General features: G+C 38.1%; 2 protein-coding genes and 1 pseudogene across 2 annotated transcripts; 2 read left to right on the forward strand and 1 right to left on the reverse strand.

Annotated features, from left to right (window-relative positions):
- Positions 1 to 386: 386 nt before the first annotated feature.
- Positions 387 to 4299, reverse strand: LOC109104995 (proline-rich nuclear receptor coactivator 2-like). The gene is made up of 3 exons (XM_019118326.2): positions 4117 to 4299; positions 3341 to 3558; positions 387 to 3148 (listed from the first exon to the last, which is right to left on the reverse strand). Exon 3 carries the CDS (start codon positions 3125 to 3127, stop codon positions 2660 to 2662), a length of 468 nt encoding a protein of 155 aa, XP_018973871.1. The 5' UTR covers positions 3128 to 3148; positions 3341 to 3558; positions 4117 to 4299; the 3' UTR covers positions 387 to 2659.
- Positions 4300 to 6306: 2007 nt separating this feature from the next.
- Positions 6307 to 10837, forward strand: LOC109104993 (cannabinoid receptor 2-like). Its single transcript, XM_019118324.2, has 3 exons — positions 6307 to 7126; positions 8151 to 8237; positions 8721 to 10837. Exons 1-3 carry the CDS (start codon positions 7036 to 7038, stop codon positions 9785 to 9787), a joined length of 1245 nt encoding a protein of 414 aa, XP_018973869.1. The 5' UTR covers positions 6307 to 7035; the 3' UTR covers positions 9788 to 10837.
- A 1046-nt stretch (positions 10838 to 11883) lies between these two features.
- Positions 11884 to 21489, forward strand: LOC122133926 (annotated as a pseudogene).
- Positions 21490 to 23395: the final 1906 nt, after the last annotated feature.

A 23395-nucleotide genomic window follows, 5' to 3' on the forward strand; every position in this document is an offset into this window, starting at 1 on the left:
GCTGTCATCTACGTGAGCAGACAGAGTTCTAGTCTGAACAGATAATCAGTTTCATGGGCCACACGGTAAATGATTTCAAAGCTCTGGGCCGAATTCCAACACAGTGTCCGTTGTCCTATGTGCCCTGCTGCTCGAACTGGCAGTAATGTTGAAGTAATTACTGGCAAAAACCAATAGTTGTACATCACTAAAATAACATGTATTTGTTCCCCTTTAAGTAGGGCTAATTAAACTCATTTTCACTGCAGGGTTTAGGTGAAAGTTCCTCTAAATTCAGTTAAAAAAAAAAGAATTTTGAAACTACAAAACAACAACAAAGGCATTTTGTTAATGTTAAACTGTAAAGAACAGATTTATAGAAAAAGAAGCATACACAAACACAGTACTGGGGGGGAAGGGAAGGAATTTTAATTTTTTTTAGACAACCAAATTAAACAATCTTTTAGTACATACCAATTCGTAACAAAAGGGCTTTCAGCTTCCATTTCAAGTGACATTTTCAAGGTTGGGATAAATTCAACAGCCAATTGTTCAGGATAACCAAATTTAGGAAAAGGACTTTTACACATTCCATTAAAATAATTTACTTTTTACTTTAAAGGGTTAAAATATAATCTGGCAGTTCTGGAGCTAAAACACAGCATCATTGGCTTCAAACATTGGCCAACGGAGGAAAGACCAATGACTTGGGGCCAATGCAACACTGCTTTATGGACTCTGGATAAAGGGCAAAATAATGAGTTATAACAACGCAAAAATATTAAAATATTCTTTCTACTTGCATAGGCAACTCAAAAACAATGTATAAAAGTCCCTTTCAATTTCAAAATGTTTTTTTTTCTTTGCCATTTTTTTTTTGTAACTCGCACATAAAGTTCGCTCTGCCCCTACATGGTGCCTTATACAAAATAAAAATATTATGTGCAAGATCACTGGCAACAAATCACACAGTGCAGGGGTTTTGACGCACTATAGGCAAAATTCTCTTTTTTTTTAATCAAAATATTCTTCAGCAATTTAAAACAAGCCACGTCCTTAGCGTGACTTTTACATTCAGTGTTATTACTAAAAAATACTTTATCTGCAGGTTTCAAACATTCCTGCACAAATGTACAATATGCTACAACATTTTATACATTTCATTATTTACATGGCTCTATTACACATATTGAATCTCATCAGCTTTGTTTTGTCATCTTTAAGATAGCTATTAACATCACGTTCTGCAAGAGAGGTAGTTTCCACCATAACGAAGTGGGAAGGGGTGCTTCATGACATATCCACAGTTGAAAGAGCAACATTGTCTGAAACTTTTGAACACAAATGAACAGCAGTGCAAGAATAACAAGTGAGAAAAGGCAGTGTGTGTGTGTAAGATGTCAGCCGCCTGCCTTCTTATAAAACAATGTAAACATGTCCTCACTGGACTTGCGCCCTATTTCTCAGTTCCCCCGTGCCATAATACACACATTCCAAAAAACAATGCTTGTATCAAAACAATCACAGAGCAAACAAGGCTATGAGATGAGACCAGAGAAAACATCCAGCCTATGTTCTCGCATCATAACCCTCCTCCGTATATTTGCTCTGTAATCGTTCCAAAAGTACAGCAAAGTAAAAAAAAAAAAAAAAATGTATTCCAAAAATGATTTGTCAACCGAAACCTTGATATATGCTAATGCCTTACCCGATGATTTATGGCACTTGTAACCAGATCTGGTTAAGCAAAGGGGGGTTTCAAACAGAAAATTGCTGATTACTTAGCTTTGGTAAACATTAAAAATCACACATAGTTTTCTAAGCTATAACCTAAGGGACGAAAAAAAAAAAAAAAAAGTTTAACGCTGCAACAGAGCTTCTGAACCTTGGTGAATTTCAACACCTATAGTGCAATGCGCACAGCGCCATTTAAAAAAAAAGTACAGGTGTTGAAAGCACAAGGTCCATTGTGCCACCTCATTAGGCTTAAGGGTTCGTCAAATAACCTATGTTCACTTAAGTTTGTTCCCCTTCGTATTCCGTTCGCTTAGGTCTCCCTGCAGAACGAAGTCATGTGGCTTTTACTTCCCAAAACGCAAAATTAAAATAGATACCTGGAAATGCAGTATGCACTATAACGCTACAAATGCTGCTGTGCTTAGCACCAGGAGGTTTCAGACACTCCCTGCATGATTAAAACTCAAGCCGAGAGTGTGCATCAAACCTCAGTAAGTGAAAAACAACGCGAGATTTCAGAAAGCAAATGGTGGGTGAATTCAGTCTACTTCTAGGCATGGCTGAGAAGAAAAAACACACTGACTGTCACAAACAGCCATCAAAAAAAGAACAAAACAAAACAGGAGCATAACAGAGCAATGAGTTATTAAGGATGACATCCAGTTCATCATTTGTCATGGCATACGGCTCCGCTAAAAGATCTCAACCGCCCCTTAAGGCCACAGCGACGTAATAACTAGTGGTTTCCTTTTTAAAAAAAAGTTAGGTGATGGACATTAGGAGAAACATCTGCCTGCCAAATGGTCATCATCTAATTAAGATGCAAATCTAAAAATAGCTGTAAAATATATTACGCAGCTGGAGCATTCAAGAGGAGGGCGAGATGCCAAAGCAGAGCCTTCGTTCAAATATTGGCTTAAGAATGCAGCAGTGACAGACCTTCTTAGGCCTGAACCTTCAGGAGGCTCTTTAACTGAAAGGTCATCATCTCACGATGATCGCAAGTGCCCATAGGAAGAGACACCCAGTGGCTCGGGGGCTTGGGTAGCACACTTGGGGATGGGGGCTCACTAAACTTGGCTCCAGCATAGTTCTGACCACACTGAGCTGATAAAAGTTTGCTCAGATGGGACACTGTACCCTCCCAATTCTGATCATAAGGTGTGGCGAAACGAACTGAGGCATTCTTCATGTCTACAGACGCGGCCTGCCACGCCTCAGGAGACCAAGAGTAGTTGGTGCCCTTCTCACCCCGGCGATGGCTGTGGTGATGGGGCACCCCTAAGGCTCCTGAGGAGGCGGAATGCACCACTCCATTCTGGTCTCGACTCCTCGGCTTGCCCCTGCCAATCTGGTGGCTCTTCTTGGGTGCTGCGCGGTCTGGAATGTTGTATCTCTCGCCACCTCCCATACTGCTTTGACTGGATGTCACCTATCAGAAGACAAAGAACTTGTTTAATAAAAGGGCAATACATACACTTTGAATTACAATGTTTAAAGAGTGCGAACTGATTTAAAAACAGGCCTCAAATTGCTACTAAACGGCCCGTGTTGCAGCCCGACAATAACAAAGGGCTGCCTGCAGCGCGGCGCCGCCCATCCCCCACTCGCTTCCTCCGCTCACCTCTCTGTTGTAGAAAAGTTGAGTGCGTGGTTCTCCTCACTTTTTAATTTCTCTTCGCCAATCGGGCTCCAGGTCCTCGAAGTAGTTGATCTACCTCTCGCTGCACATCTGTGTCCAGCAAGATCTGAAGTTTTCATGTGCCAATGAGCGTTGTTTTGTCGTGTAACCGAGCTGAACATGAATTCACCTCGGCGCACGGTGCTCTAGAAGCCGTGAATCTAACAAAAGAAGCAATGATGTCATTTGTCACCTAAAATCTGTATTTTAATAATATTTAATAACAGTTATTTTCTTCACGATCATTACGTCCCTATCAAAACTAGCTGTTTGTGTAAAGAGTGAAACGGTAAGAGTAAAAAATAAGTTCATGTTCAACAATAAAACGATAATGCATTTAATGTGTAATTTAAACAATGATATAATTAACCCACGAACAGTAAGAAATATTTTGTGAATATAGTATTACAGTAAGAAATATTTTGTGAATATAGTATTACATAAACATCTAATCTTCCTCTATTATGCTCAATGTCTTCGCGGTTGTTGTCGATAAAAAAAACAAAAAACAAAAAAAACAAAAAAACATTTTCTGTACGTTTGGAATTGCAGATCATTTCTATAATGTTTTACTAAAAAACTGAGTTTCGAATGATTTTAAAAAGGGTATTAGGTCATGTTTTCTGGCCCTGGACCAAAACAAAGACTCTCGTACTCAACATGGCGTCAATACCGTCGACGACTCCCTATGTTATTAAACTCCGTAGAAAACAACTTACCGACTTCCTCAGGGTTTGATGGAATAAGCCCTTCGTCTTCCCTTTGTCTAGTCTGTCAGCTGTAGCTGTTTATGGAGAAAATATTTCCCAATATGTGAATCTGTATTCGAATCCGAGGCTAAAGCGGAATGGTATTATTCTCCTCCAGTTTGTCTCCGTCTAACAACAAAATGGATCCTCGACAAAGCCTAAGTAAGTTCAGGTTTGTGTGCTGACCAATCAGGGAGCAGAACTGCCGGCGTCTGACCAATAGGAGCGATAAACACGCCTGTTGCCACCCTTCCTGCGTCACCGAGCGTTACGTGTTTGTGGGGAATTTTGGTTTTCCGCGTTACTGTAATAACTCGAAGGCATAAAAAATGCTAATATGGTTTCTTCCGGTTGGTTTAATCTCAAAACGCAAACATTTAAACGTTAACCTACTAAAAAATTGTCCATGGCACATCATATACGGTATAAGTGAATGCCTTATGTAAAATTCTATTAACAGTGAAAAGGCTTTAGATGTCCGTTTTGCTTATACAAGAATTTTACTTTTAAGAAGCACGAGCAACAAGGACTCATCTGATCTAGTAAACCTTCAGACACTCGATATGTTGTGGAAAAGATTACAGAACAGTTTAGCGAAAAGATACAAAAAGAACTGAATTATGAGTATGTCGAGATGTTGTTAAATCCATCGTATATAAGCTATTAAAATTTTAGACACTTCGCAGACAATATCATAATCACTGGAAAGGTGTGAGTGGGATCCTGGAAATAGACCTAGGTCTTGAAAACCAAGAAGAAACTTGGCACGGTCTTTAAGAAGTATCACACACTACTTGCTGGCATGTGACAACATGTGGATAAAAACCTGTGAAGTGGTATCTACTGCCAATGACAATGGGAGAAAAAGTGTTTGAAAAGCTTCAAGCTACAGATAGGCTAAAGGTGTTGTTTTGGGGGTGTATAGGCCTATCTTCATTAATCAGCGAATGGCTCGGAGGAGGCATATGGGCCATTTGGTGTTCTTGAAACAAAATGTCTGCTTAGATTGTTAATGCCACTCCAACTCTGAGAATGTTTTAAGTTGAACAGCTGTTAGAAGACATAAACATTATAGGCCGAATTTAAACCTTCTACCTGTTAACCTGTTTCCAACCTTGTTTTATCTGAACATCTCTAAATGAATTAAACTGAAACAATCTAAGCTACAAAAATACATCTATGTAGTTGCCTTATGTTAGAGATTTGTTGTTTGACAAATATTTTAACATAACATTTTTATCCATGTTTTATTGTGACACAGAACTAGGTTTTGAAGCATGTTTTGGGTGAGTTACTACATTTTGCAGATATGCGTTGCGATGTCTCATTAAACCGTTGTGAAAATTGCAGTTTAGAGAATGCAAAAAAAAAAAAAAAAAAGAACTAAAGCAACTGAGTAGGCTAGCTTTTCTTGAAGTCTTGTTTTAAACATTTGAAAGTTTTCAATGTTTATAATGACTATTTATGATTGCTTTCTCATTTAATATTCCTTCATCTGTGGATTAAATAGCCTACTTCTGCGTATTCCCTAAGCAAACCTGTTGCATAAGGTAGCGCTTGTTTGCCTACTTAATCAAAATCCGTATTTGGTGACGGAAGTGCACACCCTCTGGAAGCAACCTTGGCTTAAAACTCTTCCAGGGGGCTTGGCCTAAGTTTGTATCCTATGTTTGGAAAGTAGGTCAGGTGGGAGGCTCTTGTTGGTCAAACACAATTTGAGAAGAGGTCAAATGACCAAATTCGACAGTGTTGAGGGAGAAACATCTACACGCACACATAAAGCAAATACTTTTATGATACTACTGTAACACTCAAAAGACAAACCATAAAAAGTATTTAATATGCATATCTATATGTTAAAAGAGCTATATTACGGTATATATTATGGTATATTTTAATGTCAGTGTATTCATAGATGACTAAATATATGATAGATAGATAGATAGATAGATAGATAGATAGATAGATAGATAGATAGATGCAAGCTTTCGACACGTTCTCATACTTGAGCCAATTTGAAGTACTTCACAAGCGCCACCTGTTGCTTAAAAATAACACTACACTCAATATAGTTACAGAGTTACAGAAAATACCATTTCAAAGATGTCACAGGCAGATTTAATTTTTTCAGTATATTGTGGGTTACAATTGCCCCATCAACATATTTCTTTCTTTATGTATTAGTACATAAATGTATGTGTTACTGGGAGCTCAAAGTGTTTTGTTTTCTACAGTTCCTCACAAAAATTTCTTCTCAGCCAAAGCCTTTCAGTGGATAAGCAATTACAGGGATGAAAATGAATTAAAAATTGGGACAGCTGCAGTGAGAGGTAACCGATATTTTCCTCCACCATCTGCTCTCTGTGATAAAATTTGTGAAATAGGTCAGCAACAAGATGCGGAAGATGTAGTAAAGGGAATTGTTTCACCATTTTTTACATGTGTCATCTTGTGGTGATGTGACACTAAGGTTCCTCTTTGATTGTCAGATTTCATCTCAGAGAAAAACAGCTTTGCTGAGAAATTTTAGTAACTTTGAGACACACAATTGTTAAATTCTTCAATTGATTGTTGAAAGTGGGAAGAACCGTGAGGAAGCTGTGGTAAAAAGAAAGATTTCAGCATTTATTACATGTGTGTCATCTTGTGGTGATGTGACACGAAGGTTCCTCTTTGGTTGTCAGTTTTCATCTCGGAGAAAAACAGCTTTGGTACTTATCTGTTGCTTTTCTCTCTTCAATAATGTGTCCTCATCATTTCAGCCTTTTTAATCATCTGCACACCTGCTCAGAAATGAAGAATACAGCACAGTTCATTCACTAACAGCGGTCTGGAAGGACATAATATTGAATTTTTGGTTCTCTCTTTCACTTACTGGGGGTGTGGTGTATGCTCTTGTGTTGTAATCAGAGGCTTGAGTTTTGCGAAAGAAAATATCCGCCAAACAGCAGACAATTTTTACCAACAGCAAAACACGAAGGTAAGAACCACTTCATTTGATCAATGTGTATGCTATGCAAAAATCCTGTGTGAAATTAAACAACTCTAATGGGTACTAATGAACAGCAGTTTTTCCTTGTCTTTATTTGTAAGACAATGTGTTATTAAAGACAAATATGTTTTTAAGAAATTCTTACATTTCACTTGTGAGTGTGAAAGAGCTTTAGCCCGATTATGTTTTTGTGACACATTTTTTTTTTGCATACAGTATGTTTTTTTCGGTTTTTAAGTTTTCAGATAACAGCAGCTTCTGAAAGCAAAATTGTGTTTTGTAAAGACCTTTGTCTTATTTTGTTCAGTTCAAATCCATATTGGCATTTTTTTAAGAGACACATTGTTCTAAAGCACCTTCACAGAAAATAGAAAACTTAAGAAGATAGGGAAAAGTAAAAGCAGGCATTTTAATTTAACTAAACAGAAATTACCAAACTAAACAGATTAGTCTTTATTCTATACCTAATTAAAGAATGTGTCTGCTTTCTGGACTATTCTTGTAAGGTAATTATAGAAAAAAAAAATCCTATTCTTAATCTTTTCTATGCTCTTTTTTTCTATAGTGGATAATTGTGAAAACAAACTATTTGTCAATCGTTCTCTTGTAAAAAATTCGTGTCGTCTTTTGCCCAGCAGGGGGCGTTATCTAACATTCTAAACTATGTAACAGCTTTAGGTCACAGTAACGAGTAGTTTATATTCAAAAATGTCCTGAATAGACCTGTGGGACAGAATTATTATTTTACATTTAGGATAACATCACTTCTCTTCCAAATCTAAGCCATGTAGTGTGAATAGTGCAGTTTTATTTATAGAATGCATTAGCCTAATAAAATGTTGCTTGGAGACATGTTTGACTTTAAATGGGTTTTGTGAGTGTGGTTTATCCTTCTTAATCATATCGTACTTTCAGAAAATTAAAACAACTTTTTCCCCTCATGTTTCCACATGAGGCACGTGAATAATTGTGTCTGCTGTTTTTTTAACCATTTGTCATTTATTTATTTTAGTTCTGGGGAAAATGCAGACACAATTGGAACAAAAACATGAAGCTACCACTCCGCTTTATTTAGATGACAGTACACCAAAAACCACAGGTATATATACATAAAGATTTTCTATGGTCTATCTGTGACCATGACATGTCTTTTCAAGTTTTGTTGTGATGAATTTACTAGTTTTCCCATTTAAACATTAAAATAAATAAATAAAATAAAAATAACACCACCTTTCAGAAGGTTGGAGTCAGTAAGATTTATTTAAAACTAAATTAGTTCTTTTATTTTGCAAGAAAACACTACATTGATCAAGAGTGAAAGAAAATACTTTTACATAAAACAATAAATCTATTTCAAATAAATGCTGTTTCATTAAGGAAATCTGAACCAAATGGAAACAAGTACAAATAAATGCAACCTTTGTGGGCATAAGAGACTTCTTTCAAAAACATGAAAAACTATACTGATTCCAAACTTTTGAATTTATTTGAAAACTATTTTTATTAGAAATTATATTCATTGTTCATCCTAAAAAGTGAGTAAATTGATTATTTTGAATCATTTTGATCCGTACTGTTACAGATGCAAGCTTGTGCAACAGCATAAAGTGTTACATGGTCCTGACTGAAACAGAGAAGACAGCTATTACCTCAATCTGCTTGATAGCTGGCCCTGTGACATTCCTGGAGAACATTTTGGTCCTGCTGGTCATTGCACGCTCCACCACTCTGCGCAGACGGCCATCATATCTGTTCATCAGCAGCTTGGCACTGGCCGACACCTTTGCCAGCTGTTTCTTCACCTTCAGTTTTCTACATTTCCATCTTTATAATCATAGCCAAGGCCCTAATATCTATCTGTTCAAGCTGGGTGGCGTCACAATGGCTTTCACGGGCTCTGTAGGAAGCCTGTTGCTGACAGCGCTGGACCGTTATCTCTGCATCTACCAGGCTTCCAATTACAAGGTGCTACTCACACGCACTAGAGCCAAGCTGGCTATCGTATTATTATGGTGTCCAACGGTTATAATTTCATTTCTTCCTCTGATGGGTTGGAGGTGCAAAACCAGGTTTGATCCTCCGTGCTCCCATCTCTTCCCTTATGTGGATCGTCACTACCTGGCCTTCTGGACGGGCCTACAACTTGTGGTGCTCTTCCTTATCATAGTGGCTTATGTCCTTATCCTGTGGAAAGCAAATCGCCATGAAACCTCTATGGGTGGACCAAAGTCAGGGAGGCAGAGCGTGAAACGACAGGCTCGATTGCGAATGGACATTCAGCTTGCACGTACCTTCAGTCTGATTCTCCTAATCCTTGCTGTTTGTTGGCTGCCTGTCCTGTCCTTTATGATGGTGGATGTCACAGTGCCCCTTACAAACACACAACAACGAATGTTCGCTTTCTGTTCCACGCTTTGCCTGGTCAACTCGTGTGTAAACCCGCTTCTATATGCCCTACGCTGCAAAGATCTGAGGGCAGAACTGATTGCATTGTTAGCATGTTGCAAGACATCCAGGGAACGTATGTTGGGAAACACTCATGGCCAAGGGAGGGAAAATGGTTCTGGGATTAGCAAAAAGTGCAAAGATCAGGCTGTTAGTGATAGTAACCCAGATACTATTTCTGAAAGCGTAGACAAGCAAATATGATTTAAATTCCTTTTCGTATTAATCATTTGCCAACTTTTAATACATTTGAAATATTTCACAAAATGTAGTTCTTCAGGATTATAATTTAGGTTAGCATTCATTGTATTAAATATTATAGATGTATATATGTTTTGTATGTTTCCAAATACCAGAAAACATTGTTTTGTGATATGAAATTGCACGATATCAAATAAAATAGCAGTGAAAAATGTGAGAAATATGAAATTATCAAATGAAGAAGGTTTGTATACTAACAAGAACTTAAGAATTTTAACGTGTGCACACACACACACTGAATTTTACTGCTTGAACTCTACTCTATAAATTGTATTTTGTGTATATTTATTTAGGAGTAGAATATATAGAAAAGACTTCATTTTACACTTTAAGAAAGTCATTTGCTATTAGCTATTATATTTGTAAACAGAATGTTTAAAAAAAATATTTAAAAATGTATTTAAATTATTTTTAGGAAGATACAATAGGTCTGCATAATGTGGCTATTGTGATCAGCTATCCATGTATAATGTTGTTTCTCTAAGCACCTTTTTACAGTAGTGAAATAAAACCTATAAACACACTCAGAACAGCTGACTCACCAGCTACATTTTGACCCAAGCATAAAAGACGCCAAAATATATATAGATTACACTGTGATACAAAATACCTTCAGCTTTCTTGATGACTGCTAGCATTAATTTTGCTTCACATTGCTGTACATTATGCTGTATGTTTTACTATATTATGAAAGTAACTGTTATGATACACTAAGTATATTCTTATATGTTGGGGAGAGTCTGCTATGAATGCAAAATGCTATGTAATTGTTATGTTAATTTCTTATATCTTATATTAACTTCATTTTGAAGAGTTGAAGAAGTTCTGCTGCATTATTGTATTTGGACCAAGTATTATATAAAATACTGTAGGCCCATGTCATGATGACTATAAAAATGTACTGCTACATTGTTTAAGAAGTGCATACTTATACTTTACTGTGACTAATTCACTGTCTAATGCATCAATAAAAACATGGACGTCAACCTTCAATTTATTTAAACAGCTTTGTTTGAGGAGCTCTGTATTGTTTTAGACACATATATGAAAATTGTATTAATATATATCAATTTATCTTATTATCAATTAGGCCTACATCATTATCTGCTATTTTCATGGTTTACTTTTTATGGTACATTCAGTGGATTTGGTCAAAATTTACAAAATGTTGGTATGCGAAAGAGTGTGATATTCATAAGGAGTCAAAAGTGTGGAATTAGCCCTGACTGTGTGTCTCCACAGAGCGTGTAGGTGGTTTAAATGTGAAGAGACAGTAAGGAAATGATTCCTTGTGAGTTGAAAGACTGCTTTGAAAGCTAACACAAACAGAAACCAACATGCAAATCATTCAGAAAAATAGCCATTGGCCAAATAAACTATTGCACTCAATAAATGTTAATCAGAGTCATAAGACTGTAAGGCACCAATCAGGATTAAGCAGTTGGAGGAGTGGGCATCTGAGATCAAAGCTTCTCAAATTGAAAGTTTTGTTTCTAGGAGTTATGAAATACTGATCCACAAGGAGTTTGGGTAAATTTGAAAGAGTTCAGCGTGCGTGTAAAGATTGTTTAAATGCTATAATGATCGTATACTGAACTTATTGTTAATATTATGTTAATTTATAGTAAAAGTATTTTATATGGAAATAGCCTGCACATAAACGTCGGTGCAAGAGGCCTGTTTATACAGGAAAAGTTAAACAATGGCAAGCATAAACTTGAGTAAGTATAACTATCACTTTCATTATTTGGATCAATACATCATTGGAAACTATGTTTAAAAAAGAGGGCATCAGTATAGACCTATTATCACAGGTTGGGATGATTACTCATGTAGTAGATTTACTAAAAAAGTAAACGATTTTTTAATATATGTTTTATATTTATGCACTATACTTTGCACCGCGTGTATGTTTTTGTTGCTTAGTAACAAATTAAATATGATTTAATGATACTGGGTGAAAAAACAAACTTGTTCTTAACATGAACCCCCCCTCTCTTCGAATGGTACAGTCCTCGGCTGTGTCGTTTTAGCATTTTTGCTACAAATCTGGCACTTTGTGTTTAAACCGGTGTACGGTCAGAGGGGGAGCCACCGAGAGGCTGCGAAGCGCAATAAACCCCCGAGAAAGTCGATTTTGAAAGAGTATTCGACGCATTTTGATATCGTAAAGGTGCTGTTTTACCGTTGGTTTTGTCCATTGTCTTATTAAATCAGCGATCATGGCTTGTGGCGCGACATTGAAGCGATCTATGGAGTTTGAGGCCCTTCTCAGCCCGCAGTCCCCCAAGCGGAGGAGGTGCAATCCTCTACCGGGGACTCCGACTGCTCCTTCCCCGCAGAGGTGCAGTCTTCGCCCGTCAACAGAGAGCCCGGCACACTCGATGTCGCCCCAGTCCATGGGTGGAGAACACAGGCTAACTCCAGGTGAGAAAATCCTCGATTCTCGCCATTTAACGTCGTTTTTTTTTGCATGGAGGAGGGGAATGGGGGTTGTTTAATCTCAGCTAACCAGCTAACGTTAGTGGGTACGTTATTTGCAACAGTCCTTAAATCTTTAATATAATCACGTGATAAGATATGTTGTGGACTGTTTACAGTAGCCTAAAATAGACATGGTCTAGTAGCATGGAGGAACTATTTGATAAGAGAATTGAACCATGATACTTTGACACCGAGCATTGATAAAGTAATCACTTGTGTGATTGAGTGAGTCTGATTTAAGAATTTAAGGCCGCGTCTCGCTCGACCACATAACGCCAGAAAACAAATTTGAAGTTTCAGTAAATATGTGTTTGGACACACACAGGACAATACATTCGGGTTCAGATGTTAGGGTCATGTCGTAAGTGAGTACAACATACTGTGGCAATACAGGCAACTACAGATGCTTATCATAATTCTAATATCTATTCAAAAAGTTGATTTATTTCACTAATTCCATTCAAAAAGTGAAACCTTGTATATTATATTCATTCATTACAAAAAGACTGATATATTTCAAATGTTTATCTTTTAATTTTGATGATTATAACTGACAACTTAGGAAAATCCCAAATTCAGTATCTCAGAAAATTAGAATATTACTTAAGACCAATACAAAGAAAGGTTTTTTAGAAATCTTGGCCAACTGAAAAGTATGAACATGAAAAGTATGAGCATGTACAGCACTCAATACTTAGTTGGGGCTCCTTTTGCCTGAATTACTGCAGCAATGTGGCGTGGCATGGAGTCGATCAGTCTGTGGCACTGCTCAGGTGTTATGAGAGCCCAGGTTGCTCTGATAGTGGCCTTCAGCTCTTCTGCATTCTTGGGTCTGGCATATCGCATCTTCCTCTTCACAATACTGATATATTTTCTATGGGGTTAAGGTCAGGCGAGTTTGCTGGTCCTTAAAACCAGTACTGGTACTTGGCACTGTGTGCAGGTGTCAATCCTGTTGGAAAAAAAGCATGCAATCTCCAACAGTCTGGTCAGCAGCACAAAGCTGAACGTGCTCTAACTAGCCCTCCTGGTATACGGTTGCGTTGACCTGGTACCTCAGAAACACATGGTAACCAACACCAGCAGACTGACATGCACCCTCCAAACCATCACTGACTGTGGAAACATTACACTGGACCAGCAAAGCAACGTGGATTGTGTGCCTCACCCTCCTTCCTCCAGAGCTCTGGGACCCCTGAGTCCAAGAATGCAAAGTTTACTTTCATCAGAGAACATACTTTGGACCACTCAGGCAGCAGTCCTTCGCTTTTCTGGCTTTTAGCCCAGACGAGTATGCTTCTGAGCTGTCTTTTGTTCAAGAGTGGCTATGACACAAGGAATGCGAGCAGACTGCGAAACGCCATTTCTTGGCATACATTTCTGTTGCCGTAGATGTTCTTGAAGGGCCCTGCTCCAGCTGTACGGCCACTCTTTGTGACCTCCTCCCCCTCATCTTTTTGAATGGGTTTTTTGTTTCACTAATCCTCCTCCTGGTGTGGCGTTATTCCCTATTGCTTTGTTCACTTTTTCTACCACATCTTTTCCTACCCTCGCCTCTCTATTTAAATGTCTTGGACACAAGAGTCTCTGTGAACAGCCAGCCTCTTTTTGCAATGACATTTTTATTGTGTACTTGCTCTCCTTGTGCAAGGTGTCAATGGTCGTCTTTTGGACATACGTGGTCATAGTCAGCAGAGTCCTTCCCATTATCTTTATGTAACCATCACAGACACTGAAACCATTTTAAAGGCCTTTGCAGGTGTTTGTGAGGTTTTAAATTAGCTGATTAGAGTGTGGCACCAGGTGTCTTCATATTGAACCTTTTTCGCAACACTACACAGCATTTCTATTTTCTGAGATACTCGCAAATTTTCGGATTTTAACTTAGTTTTTACAGTTTTTATAACCTCATCAAAGATTAAAAATAAACATTTGTGACAATATATCAGCCTGAGTCCTGTGTGTAATGAAATGAAATATTAATATAATATAATTATATAAGTTTCGGACTTTTTAAATGGAAGTAGTGAAATAAATCGATAACATTTGTGATGGATAATTCCTAACGCTAGAGGTGAACCAGTACCCGGCTGTAAATATGACATTTGGCACATCGGCACTGGCTGCTCAGGGTAAAAAATCATGGGTGGTGTATTCACGCGAAACCAGGTAGAGTCAGTGAATGTGTGAGCGGTTCAAGAACACACAAGGGACAAAAGGAAGAGTAGGCAACAAGGGTCGGTCCAGACAAGAGTAAACAACTCCATGGACATCGTGGGATCACGGGGGACATCACGCGCGGTGGACCTACAGCATTGCATTCATGTGTAAGCGTTCGATAAAAGTACCTTACTAGCAGAAACGGGAAAAAAAAAAAAAAAAAAAACTTGAGGAAAATGCGTTGTTTGGCACTTCTTCTTCTTCTGTAGCAACAGAAGTTAGAAACAAAGGTTGCACTGCTTTGTATGCCGGGGTAGCCACTGTATTTTCAGTTTTTCTATAAGACACCACCCATGCGAAAAATAGGGTGGTGAGCCCTATCAGCTGGGCCACCGCGGTTTGAGGTCATCCGCTTTATCATGTCATCGATTCGGCGGGTGATTTGGTCAATATCACGATGCCTCACGGTAAATATCACGAAATGCAGCCTGCAATCTTCAATTTTCAAATTTAACTACATATTATACACATTTGTCTAAAACAAATGCGAACTAGTGGCCACATCCAAATGAGACTGTACTGAAACCTCGGTTTACAGTTAGTGAGTATTACCCCCTGGCTAGTGAGGAGGATCATTTTGAACCCAGGCATCTCTGAGCTCCTGTTGAGAATAAATGGGCTGTGGTCTGCCGCTTAGCCATGAAGCCTGCGATTTCAAAGCTTGATTGAATTGTTAAGTGGTCACCATAGAAATCTGCGTGACCAGTGACAACAATCGAAGCGGTGCCGACGTTATATTCTGATCCAGCGGAGGAAACCGACCGTCTCATCGGTGCATAGATTTTCACGCTTTGCGTGCAAACCTCGTGTCGTCCCCGTCCAGAATCCTTACTTTAACCTTCCGGCTAATAATCTTTTAGGTTATCAGTTCCCTGTCCGGACTTAATCAGTTACACTTTTAGATCTTACCTCCACTCCCATTACAAAGTTGGAATGATGTATAATATTGATCATTATTGTCAGCAAACAGGCAAATTTGCTGTCATATGCAATGTCGATGTGTTCATCATTTTCCTAGTCGTGGTTGTTCAAATCATTTTGTATACACAGTGCGGACTGGTCACTTAAATTGCGCAGTTTTAACGGGTTAAGTCACTTGAGCAGATAATAGAAAATTTTAACAAGCCACACACTGTTAGTTTTTTGTACGTTTCTGTGCATCCGTACCTTGGAACCGATCTTGTGGAATTTATGGGTTGTGTCCGACTTAGCCCATAGCTCAAATCTTTCGTGGAGTATCGACGAGCCCAGATCGTCTCAGGATCCGGTGATCCACTCCGACAGCGATTAGCAGATGTCTTATTGTCGATATCAAGACATTTAAGCTCCATTGCTCCGATAGGTAGTGTAAATTAAGATTATTTGTTATTATTTGATTATTATTAATTATGACTTATTAGGTCTGGCCTATTTACTAATTCGGCGCTATTATTATCAAATTGCCCCCTACTTCACTTCCGCACGGGGGGGCATTCACACTCCGTGAAGCGCAAATGAGATTAGACGCCTGTAGTGTGGTGAAGGAGTCTCCACCAAAAACATTTGTACATCGTCTGCTGATAAAAGGTATTTTGTTGTATTTAACAAGTAAATCTGAACGGCCTTATTATATGTGCACAATACTCGTTTGAACCGAGCCCCTCACTAACGTGTAGTTTAATTGCCAGCTAATGTGCTTATGTTAATAATGCAGTCTGTACCAGTCTTTGTTCTTTTCTGTTGCGGTGGCTTCGGGCTTCAAAGGTGCGTCGATGGCGGTGTGATGTCGTTCGTCCTGAGCCGCGCCTAGGCGTTTCCTGGACTATGAGTGTATCCGATCTCAATTGAACCTTTACCTGTCAAATTTGTCACAGGGCGCGCAATATGACAGTTGCGTCCGACTATATAATGACCCTAGCTGTTTTTAAATACCAGTATGTTTTTATATTTAACGTTAGTTTATGAAAGTAATGATTTTTTTGGATTATTGGTGATTCCATAGGCTCTCTCCTCGGCCACCTGCATGTGTTTAAAACACCCAAATAGTTTTATGCTAGTGACAAGGAACAAAGAGTCTCTCTCTTGATCCACCCATGCACGATAATATCGTGTATCGCCTCATCTCATAGGCTGACGATATGACGATTTGAAAAATGACCATATCGCCCAACACTAGTTAGGCGATATGAATAATCATGTTACATGTTGGTGTTAAACTCATTCCTGGAGGGCCGGAGCCCTGGCAGAGTTTAGATGCAAACCTTAATTAAACACCCTTAATTAAAAGCCTGTCTTTATTTCAAGCCATGTCTGAGGTTGCTTCATCCTGTTTTTCTGTGTTCTAACATTCAAACACGAATGCCTTTTGGCTTCATACTAATTACCATGATCGTCGTGTACGTACACACCGAATCTCAACAAAGTGGAATCATGCTTCCCGTGCAGTAACACTCCTGGGCATGAGTACCTTATTGGCTTGAGGGCACTTCCTGCCAGGTTTGGGGGTTTTAAATTCTCTCCTCAAAGCCTCAGCAGTGTAGTGAATCAGACGCCTCAACCTTAGGGCTGCATGATAAATTAAAAGAAAATCGTAATCACACGATAGGCAAAAGCTGCAATTGTTTTTCATGGCGTATCTGCTCAGTGAAAATCTAAACACCAGCATGGTTCTGTGATCAGCAGTAAATCTCCATCCAAAGGCCAGAGGGCGCGCTCGCTTGCGCGGCAAAGGCCAAATAATGCCTCAAAGAAACCCAGGAAATGCGCCGCAGGGCTGAATGAACCAGAAGATTTAACTGCTTTTTTATTGATTAAAACATGACTAATAAACACATGACACTATGACAATATATGGCTTATCTGAGTTTGTCTTATTATAATTTTCCATTATAATAAAGTATATTATAATGCATTGCTACTCCGACATAGACTTTATTTATCACTGCTTTAGCATACTATGAAATATCGCGTGCCTTACCTCTGTGCAAGAAGCCACATCTCACAGAAGGATTATATTTCACACTCGGCTGATGTTAAGTTTGGAGTAAAAACATGTTCATTAATGTGGGTATTTTCACATATGCTTTCAGATGTGGAGCAGCATTTACTACACAGAGCTGTTAGTTGCACTGAGAAGCTATGCATACTTTGGTACGATTATATCGTCTGCAAATAATTTTTATTTATTGATGATTTTTTTTTTGTGTAACTTGTCAGTTAACTATAGCTCTGTGTAGTAAATGCTGCTCCATCTGAATGCAGGTGATGGAGATTTACTACTGATTACAGAACTGGCTTTACTGACAAGATGCGCATGATAATTGCATTCGATTTAATCGTGCAGCTAGGGCTGGACAATATATCGAACGATATGATCATGCGCATCTCGTCAGTAAGCGGGTTCCGTGGATTAGCGGTAAATCCCCATTACGGCTGCTTCAAAAATGGAGCGGCAGTTAATACACAGAGCCATAGTTCAACTCGACTGAAGCTATGCTATGTTGAGGTTTCATTATTGAAGATGAATCGCCTTTGAAACCAAATCCATACAATGTACGATTACTTGCAATCTGTCCTCAGGCCGATTCATATATATTTGTGAAAATAGGTTATGTCCAAGGAAAGCAAAATCTTTGTCTTAGCATCGACACATTGCTGGTCAGCTGAGCCTTCTAAAGTGGCGCTGAAAGTTAAAATGATTTCAACAGTGTGTTTCATTACGTCTCTTTGAATGAATGAATGAGCGTTTTTGAATGTGTAGTTGAAAGAACGGTTTAAAGACTCGCTCAAAGACAGTCAATTTCCACTAACTTTGTGGCACAACAATCTAACTGCAGAGACTGACTGACAGCCTGTCTAGATTGCAATGCAGATGTAAATGTAAAATAGAAGTCTTTTGTCCAGTGTAACAGATTAGAAGGAGTGTCAGATTAGAACTAACTGTTGTCATACTTATTCAGGCTAACGATAGCCGGTTCTAACGATCTTATTGTCAGTTTATGTTCTGTTATGTGGACCGTTATGTAATTTTCTTCTGTTTACTTCACTTCCTGTTTCAACATTTGTTTTTGGTTTCATTGTTTTCTGAATGACCTCGGTAGTTATATCGTAACATACACACACAGATTTATATATATATTAGGGCTGTCAAATGATTAATCACGATTAATCACATCCAAAATAAAAGTTTTGTGTTACATAATATATGTGTGTATACTGTGGTAGGTGATTTGATTTATGTAATAGAGAAATACACACACATGCATGTTAGATATTTTAAGAAGATATGTTATAGGTTTATATATTAATATCTTTTAGATATAATAAAATATAAGAATATAAAATATATAAATGTATATACATGTAATAATATTTTCTAAATATATAATTTATGTGTGTGTATTTATATATACATAATAAATATACCCTGTACACATACATATATTAGTAAATAAACAAAAATTTTATATTTGGATGTGATTAATCGTGATTAATCATTTGACAGCCGCTACAATATATATATATATATATATTATATATATAAAATATGGCGATAATACCACCACGTACTGTGCTATTGAGCCACTCAAAATATTACTGCAAGGGAAATTCCTGTGACATCACCGTGACAGCCCTACAAGAGTCCTCAGATAGATATCTCCACCTTGAAGCTTTAAATGACCTACCTTCAGGAAGTTAAGACGCTTGCCCTCCAAATATTAAGATGACTTATAGAAGATAATTTTAAAAGAGTTTTGCTCATGAAAAGTCATGCTGCTTTCTGATTGTAATTTTGTATGGTCCACTGGTTGAAGGTTAAGACTAACTCAACCCAGTTTTTCGAGAAAGAGACTCGGGATGTTCCCGGTTGCGTTGCTCCCATCCGCATTGCAGTCCTGTCACCCAGATTTGGTTTCCAGAAATAAGCCTGACCCACCTTAAAGCCAAAAAGAAACTAACCTTCATCCCGTTTTTTTTTTTCTCTTGTATGTGTTTTGCTCGTGACGTTGTCAATGCACCATTGTGGCTGAATGTAAAACTGAAGTGAAACTTATTTCTTCATTCTTTCTTTTGAGTCATGGGAACTGTGCTGAAAGCAGGATATCCTCTGCATGCATTGTGTGTGCTTGAAGTAATGCCAGTGATTTACTGTTCTTCACTACTTCATTTTTTTTTTTAAGATGATAGAACATAGGAAGTTTTATTTCTTGGAAATTATGTATATTCCAGAAATACTTAAGGGGGAATCACTGTTTTTTTTTTCCTCTCTCCTCTTTTAATTTAAGCTCAGTTATCTTTGATTAACTCTCGAGATTGTCTTGAGCAGAGACTTTAAAGGTCGACCCCCAACAGAGCATATCTTCCAGAACATTCGTCAGGAGTACCAACCGTTATCAGAGGCGACGGCAGTTGGAAGGGGCCTTCAACCAGACTGAGCCCTGCAGCTCCACTGATATCCAGAGCTCCATCCCTGCTCTCACTTCCCCCAGCTCTCCCACAGGTCAGTCCACTCAAAACAGGTCCAGTGGTTTCAGACTTGTTCCTGAAGCCCTCCTGCCCCAACACTGCACATTTTGAATGTCTCCTTTGTCTGGCACACTCATGAAACAAAGGAGCCGATGACCTGAATTGTGTGTTTTGAGAGAGGCAAAATGTGCATAGTTGGGGTGCTCAAACCATTTATCAGTCATTTTCTTTAGACCAGGGGTGGCTAGTTTTGTTAATGGAAATCTTCTGCAATTCAGTTCCAACCCTGTTGCAAAACGCCAGCTGTAGTTATGAAATGTTTCCTGAATGTGTTTTAATTAGCTGGATCAGATGCTTTGATTAGGGTTGTAGTGTGAAGATACAGTTATGCCAAATTTGTTGTCCGTAAAGTCGAATGGATGAGGATTCTTTCATGTTTGTGACACTAGCAAGTTTGAAACACAGAAAATGCAAGAGAGATATGAGTTATATGAGCACAAACTGATCAAATGTGAAGTTTCACCATTAAAAAGGTTGTTGATCAGTAGCAACCCATGACTAAATGTGGGACTTTGTTTTTTGTTTTTAAGAACCATTAATACCTTGATTCAGCAAGGATATATCACATCTGTCTTTGCGTCATTTTTTTTTTAATCATTTATAGTGTTACAAAGATTTAATTTCAGATAAATGCTGTTCTTTTTAGAACTTTGGTTCATCAAGGAATCTTACAACAATGTTAGTGTTAATGTTAAATGTACTTGAGCACCAAAATCAGCATATAACAGTGGTTTCTATGGTTAAATACATTCAGCTTTGCCATCACATGAATAAATTACATTTATAAAAAAATATCAAAGAACTTATTTTCAATTGTAATAATATAGCCTTGGTGAGCATAAGAGTTCTTTAAAAAACAAAAAAAATTTAAAATTAAGTGACAAGGTCAAGGATCGACTATTCAGATTCATTTGTATGTTTTTAGGTGCCTCATCATTGAAGAAGGATCAGCCACTGTTCACACGCTGAGGCAGGTGGCTATTTGTGCGAGCGCCTTATTAAAGATCACGAGGAGAAGATGGCGTGAAGAGTATGAACAGATACCTGAACACAAAGCTTGCAGGTACCACACATTGCAGATTCCACACAGTAATGTATTAGCTGAATTGATTGAATCGTGTTCTTAATGTGCTGTTATTCTTTCTTTTTACCTCAAGAACAATACGAGTCCTTTGTGAAATTCACACAGGATCAGATTATGCGAAGATATGGCGCCAGGCCTGCAAGCTGTAAGTATATTAAATTCCGCTATTAGCAGGCCATTAACATTTTGGTCAATTATTTTTAAGTATAAAAAGTTGTACTAATGCACCAGTTTTAAGTTTCACGTTTGTCCAAATTCTGATTATTGTCTCTCTTTATTTTCAGATGTGTCGTTGAAGAACCATTATAGATGGTACTATAGCCACCCCATCAGCAGCTGGTACACCCTGTAGAACAAGCTCCCTTCGTTTCACTTGAAATTTCCTCCTACTTTTGATTCTCTTTTCTTCCCTTTTAAAAATGCTTGGGTGCCATGGTCTATCCACATTTAACTCATTTTTTTGCTGAACTGTTACTGATGGCCCAACACCAAACATGCAACTCTAGATGCATTCTAAGGAAGTTTAATGTCTAAGAATTTGTGGGAAAAGATGTCAAACTACCGCTGTAAAAAGCTTGGCTGATGCGATCATCTCTGTATAATGTAATGTGACTGACCTGCAGCAGATATACCAGACTCTTCCTCTATCCTTCAGTCTGTTTTTTAAACTCTCCAACTTTTTTTTTTTTTTTTGGGGGGGGGACAAAACTAAAGATCTGTGATAATTCAGCATTTGTATTGGATTCTGTTTCTTGAAGATATTTTGAAGATATAAGTTGTGTAGGGTTGTTTGTTTGGAATGTCATTTTGATTTAGTTCACTCAAAAATGATATATTTGTCATCATTTACTCACATTCATGACGTTCCAAACATCTTACTTTTCCTCTGTGGAACACGAAAAGGAAATTTCAAAGAATATCCTGGTTGGTATCTGCTGTATGATTTAATGATGGGGCACTGAAGTTGTTAAAAGTGGCTCATCGTTATTTTCAACTGAAAATGAATGCTCTTAATTATGAGAATTAATGAAAGTTTGCTAATAGACGAAGATTATAGTGAATAAATTAAGAATAATTGTTTATACAGGGTTGGAAATACACGAGTAAGCAAAATTATTATTAATTTTTTTGACTATTTAAGAAACCCGAATATTAATTATATTGGCAATGGTGACTTCTAATGGAGATAAAGAGTTCCACCATTCTCTCTGAGTGGGTTTAACCCATAGGCTGAGTTTAGGGGGGACAGATAAGAGCCCATCATGATTTTGTCTGAGCTATGAATAAAATATAAAAATTAAATAATTTACATTTTCTCATTTTTATTATCTTGTTGATTTAGTGGATAGAATAAGTAAGTTTTGGGCTAATTTTAATTTCTATCGAAATTTTAAGCCCTATCCTCGCGAGCCACCGACTCATGATTCTTAACTTGTCGCGATAGGCCACATGACAAGAGAATTTATTTTCATTATTTTCCCGCTTTAGCAAGTTTAACTGTATAATGGAAGAGGACTTTTTTTAATAAACCCGCGAATAAAAATGTGAGTCTCTGCTGGCTGAATTGGACAGGTCAATATTTTCACATGAAGTGTTTGGCCTTGAGTATGGCCTTGGTATCAGTATTCCAGTTTGTGAAAAACAGCATCAGTCCTCCTACTAAGCGTGATACGCAAAGATTCACCCTCAGCTTGGTGACAGCTGAAATCATGGATCTTGTAAAATGTGAGATCACCTTGCTGATCACGTCTTGAGAGAACTTCAAAGATGAAGTAGGCTACGATAGGACAAGTATCCGATTAGGGTGACCAAACTTGCCATTAGGGCTGGGGGGAGGGCACGTCCTGGCCAGGATTTTCTATATTGACCTAAATATCCAGGTTTTGGCTTTGGTTTTCCTGGCTGTTTCATACTTAATGAAGGTAATGAACGTTTTGACCAATAACATTCAGCACATTTGTACATAATCAACCAATCGTGTGTGTGAGAAGTGTGGGCTCTTACAGAGAACAGTCAAAGCGATGAAATACTTTTACATAGCCTTATTAGTGTTGGACTTGAGGCAGCACTGAGCTTACCGTCGGTTATGACATCAAAGTACCGGTACTTTCGTCATACAACAATTGGTCTGCTCAACGCAAACAAATAGCAAAATGTGGATATTTTAGTGCAATAAAGAACTCATGGCCAGGACCTGTCCTGGGAAATTGGCACGTTTGGGTCCCATAGTCCAAACTTTTTCAGACTACTGCAGCTTG

The sequence above is a fragment of the Cyprinus carpio genome, chromosome A16 (genome assembly GCF_018340385.1).
Source record: "Cyprinus carpio isolate SPL01 chromosome A16, ASM1834038v1, whole genome shotgun sequence".
Taxonomy (NCBI): Eukaryota; Metazoa; Chordata; class Actinopteri; order Cypriniformes; family Cyprinidae; genus Cyprinus; species Cyprinus carpio.

Bases quoted from the DNA above. Each gene is read 5' to 3' on its own strand.
- LOC109104995 (XM_019118326.2), bottom strand. From the start codon at position 3,127: ATGGGAGGTGGCGAGAGATACAACATTCCAGACCGCGCAGCACCCAAG.
- LOC109104993 (XM_019118324.2), top strand. From the start codon at position 7,036: ATGCTCTTGTGTTGTAATCAGAGGCTTGAGTTTTGCGAAAGAAAATAT. The intron at 7,127-8,150 runs GTAAGAACCACT...TATTTATTTTAG, and splicing joins ACCAACAGCAAAACACGAAG to TTCTGGGGAAAATGCAGACA. The intron at 8,238-8,720 runs GTATATATACAT...GTACTGTTACAG, and splicing joins CAGTACACCAAAAACCACAG to ATGCAAGCTTGTGCAACAGC.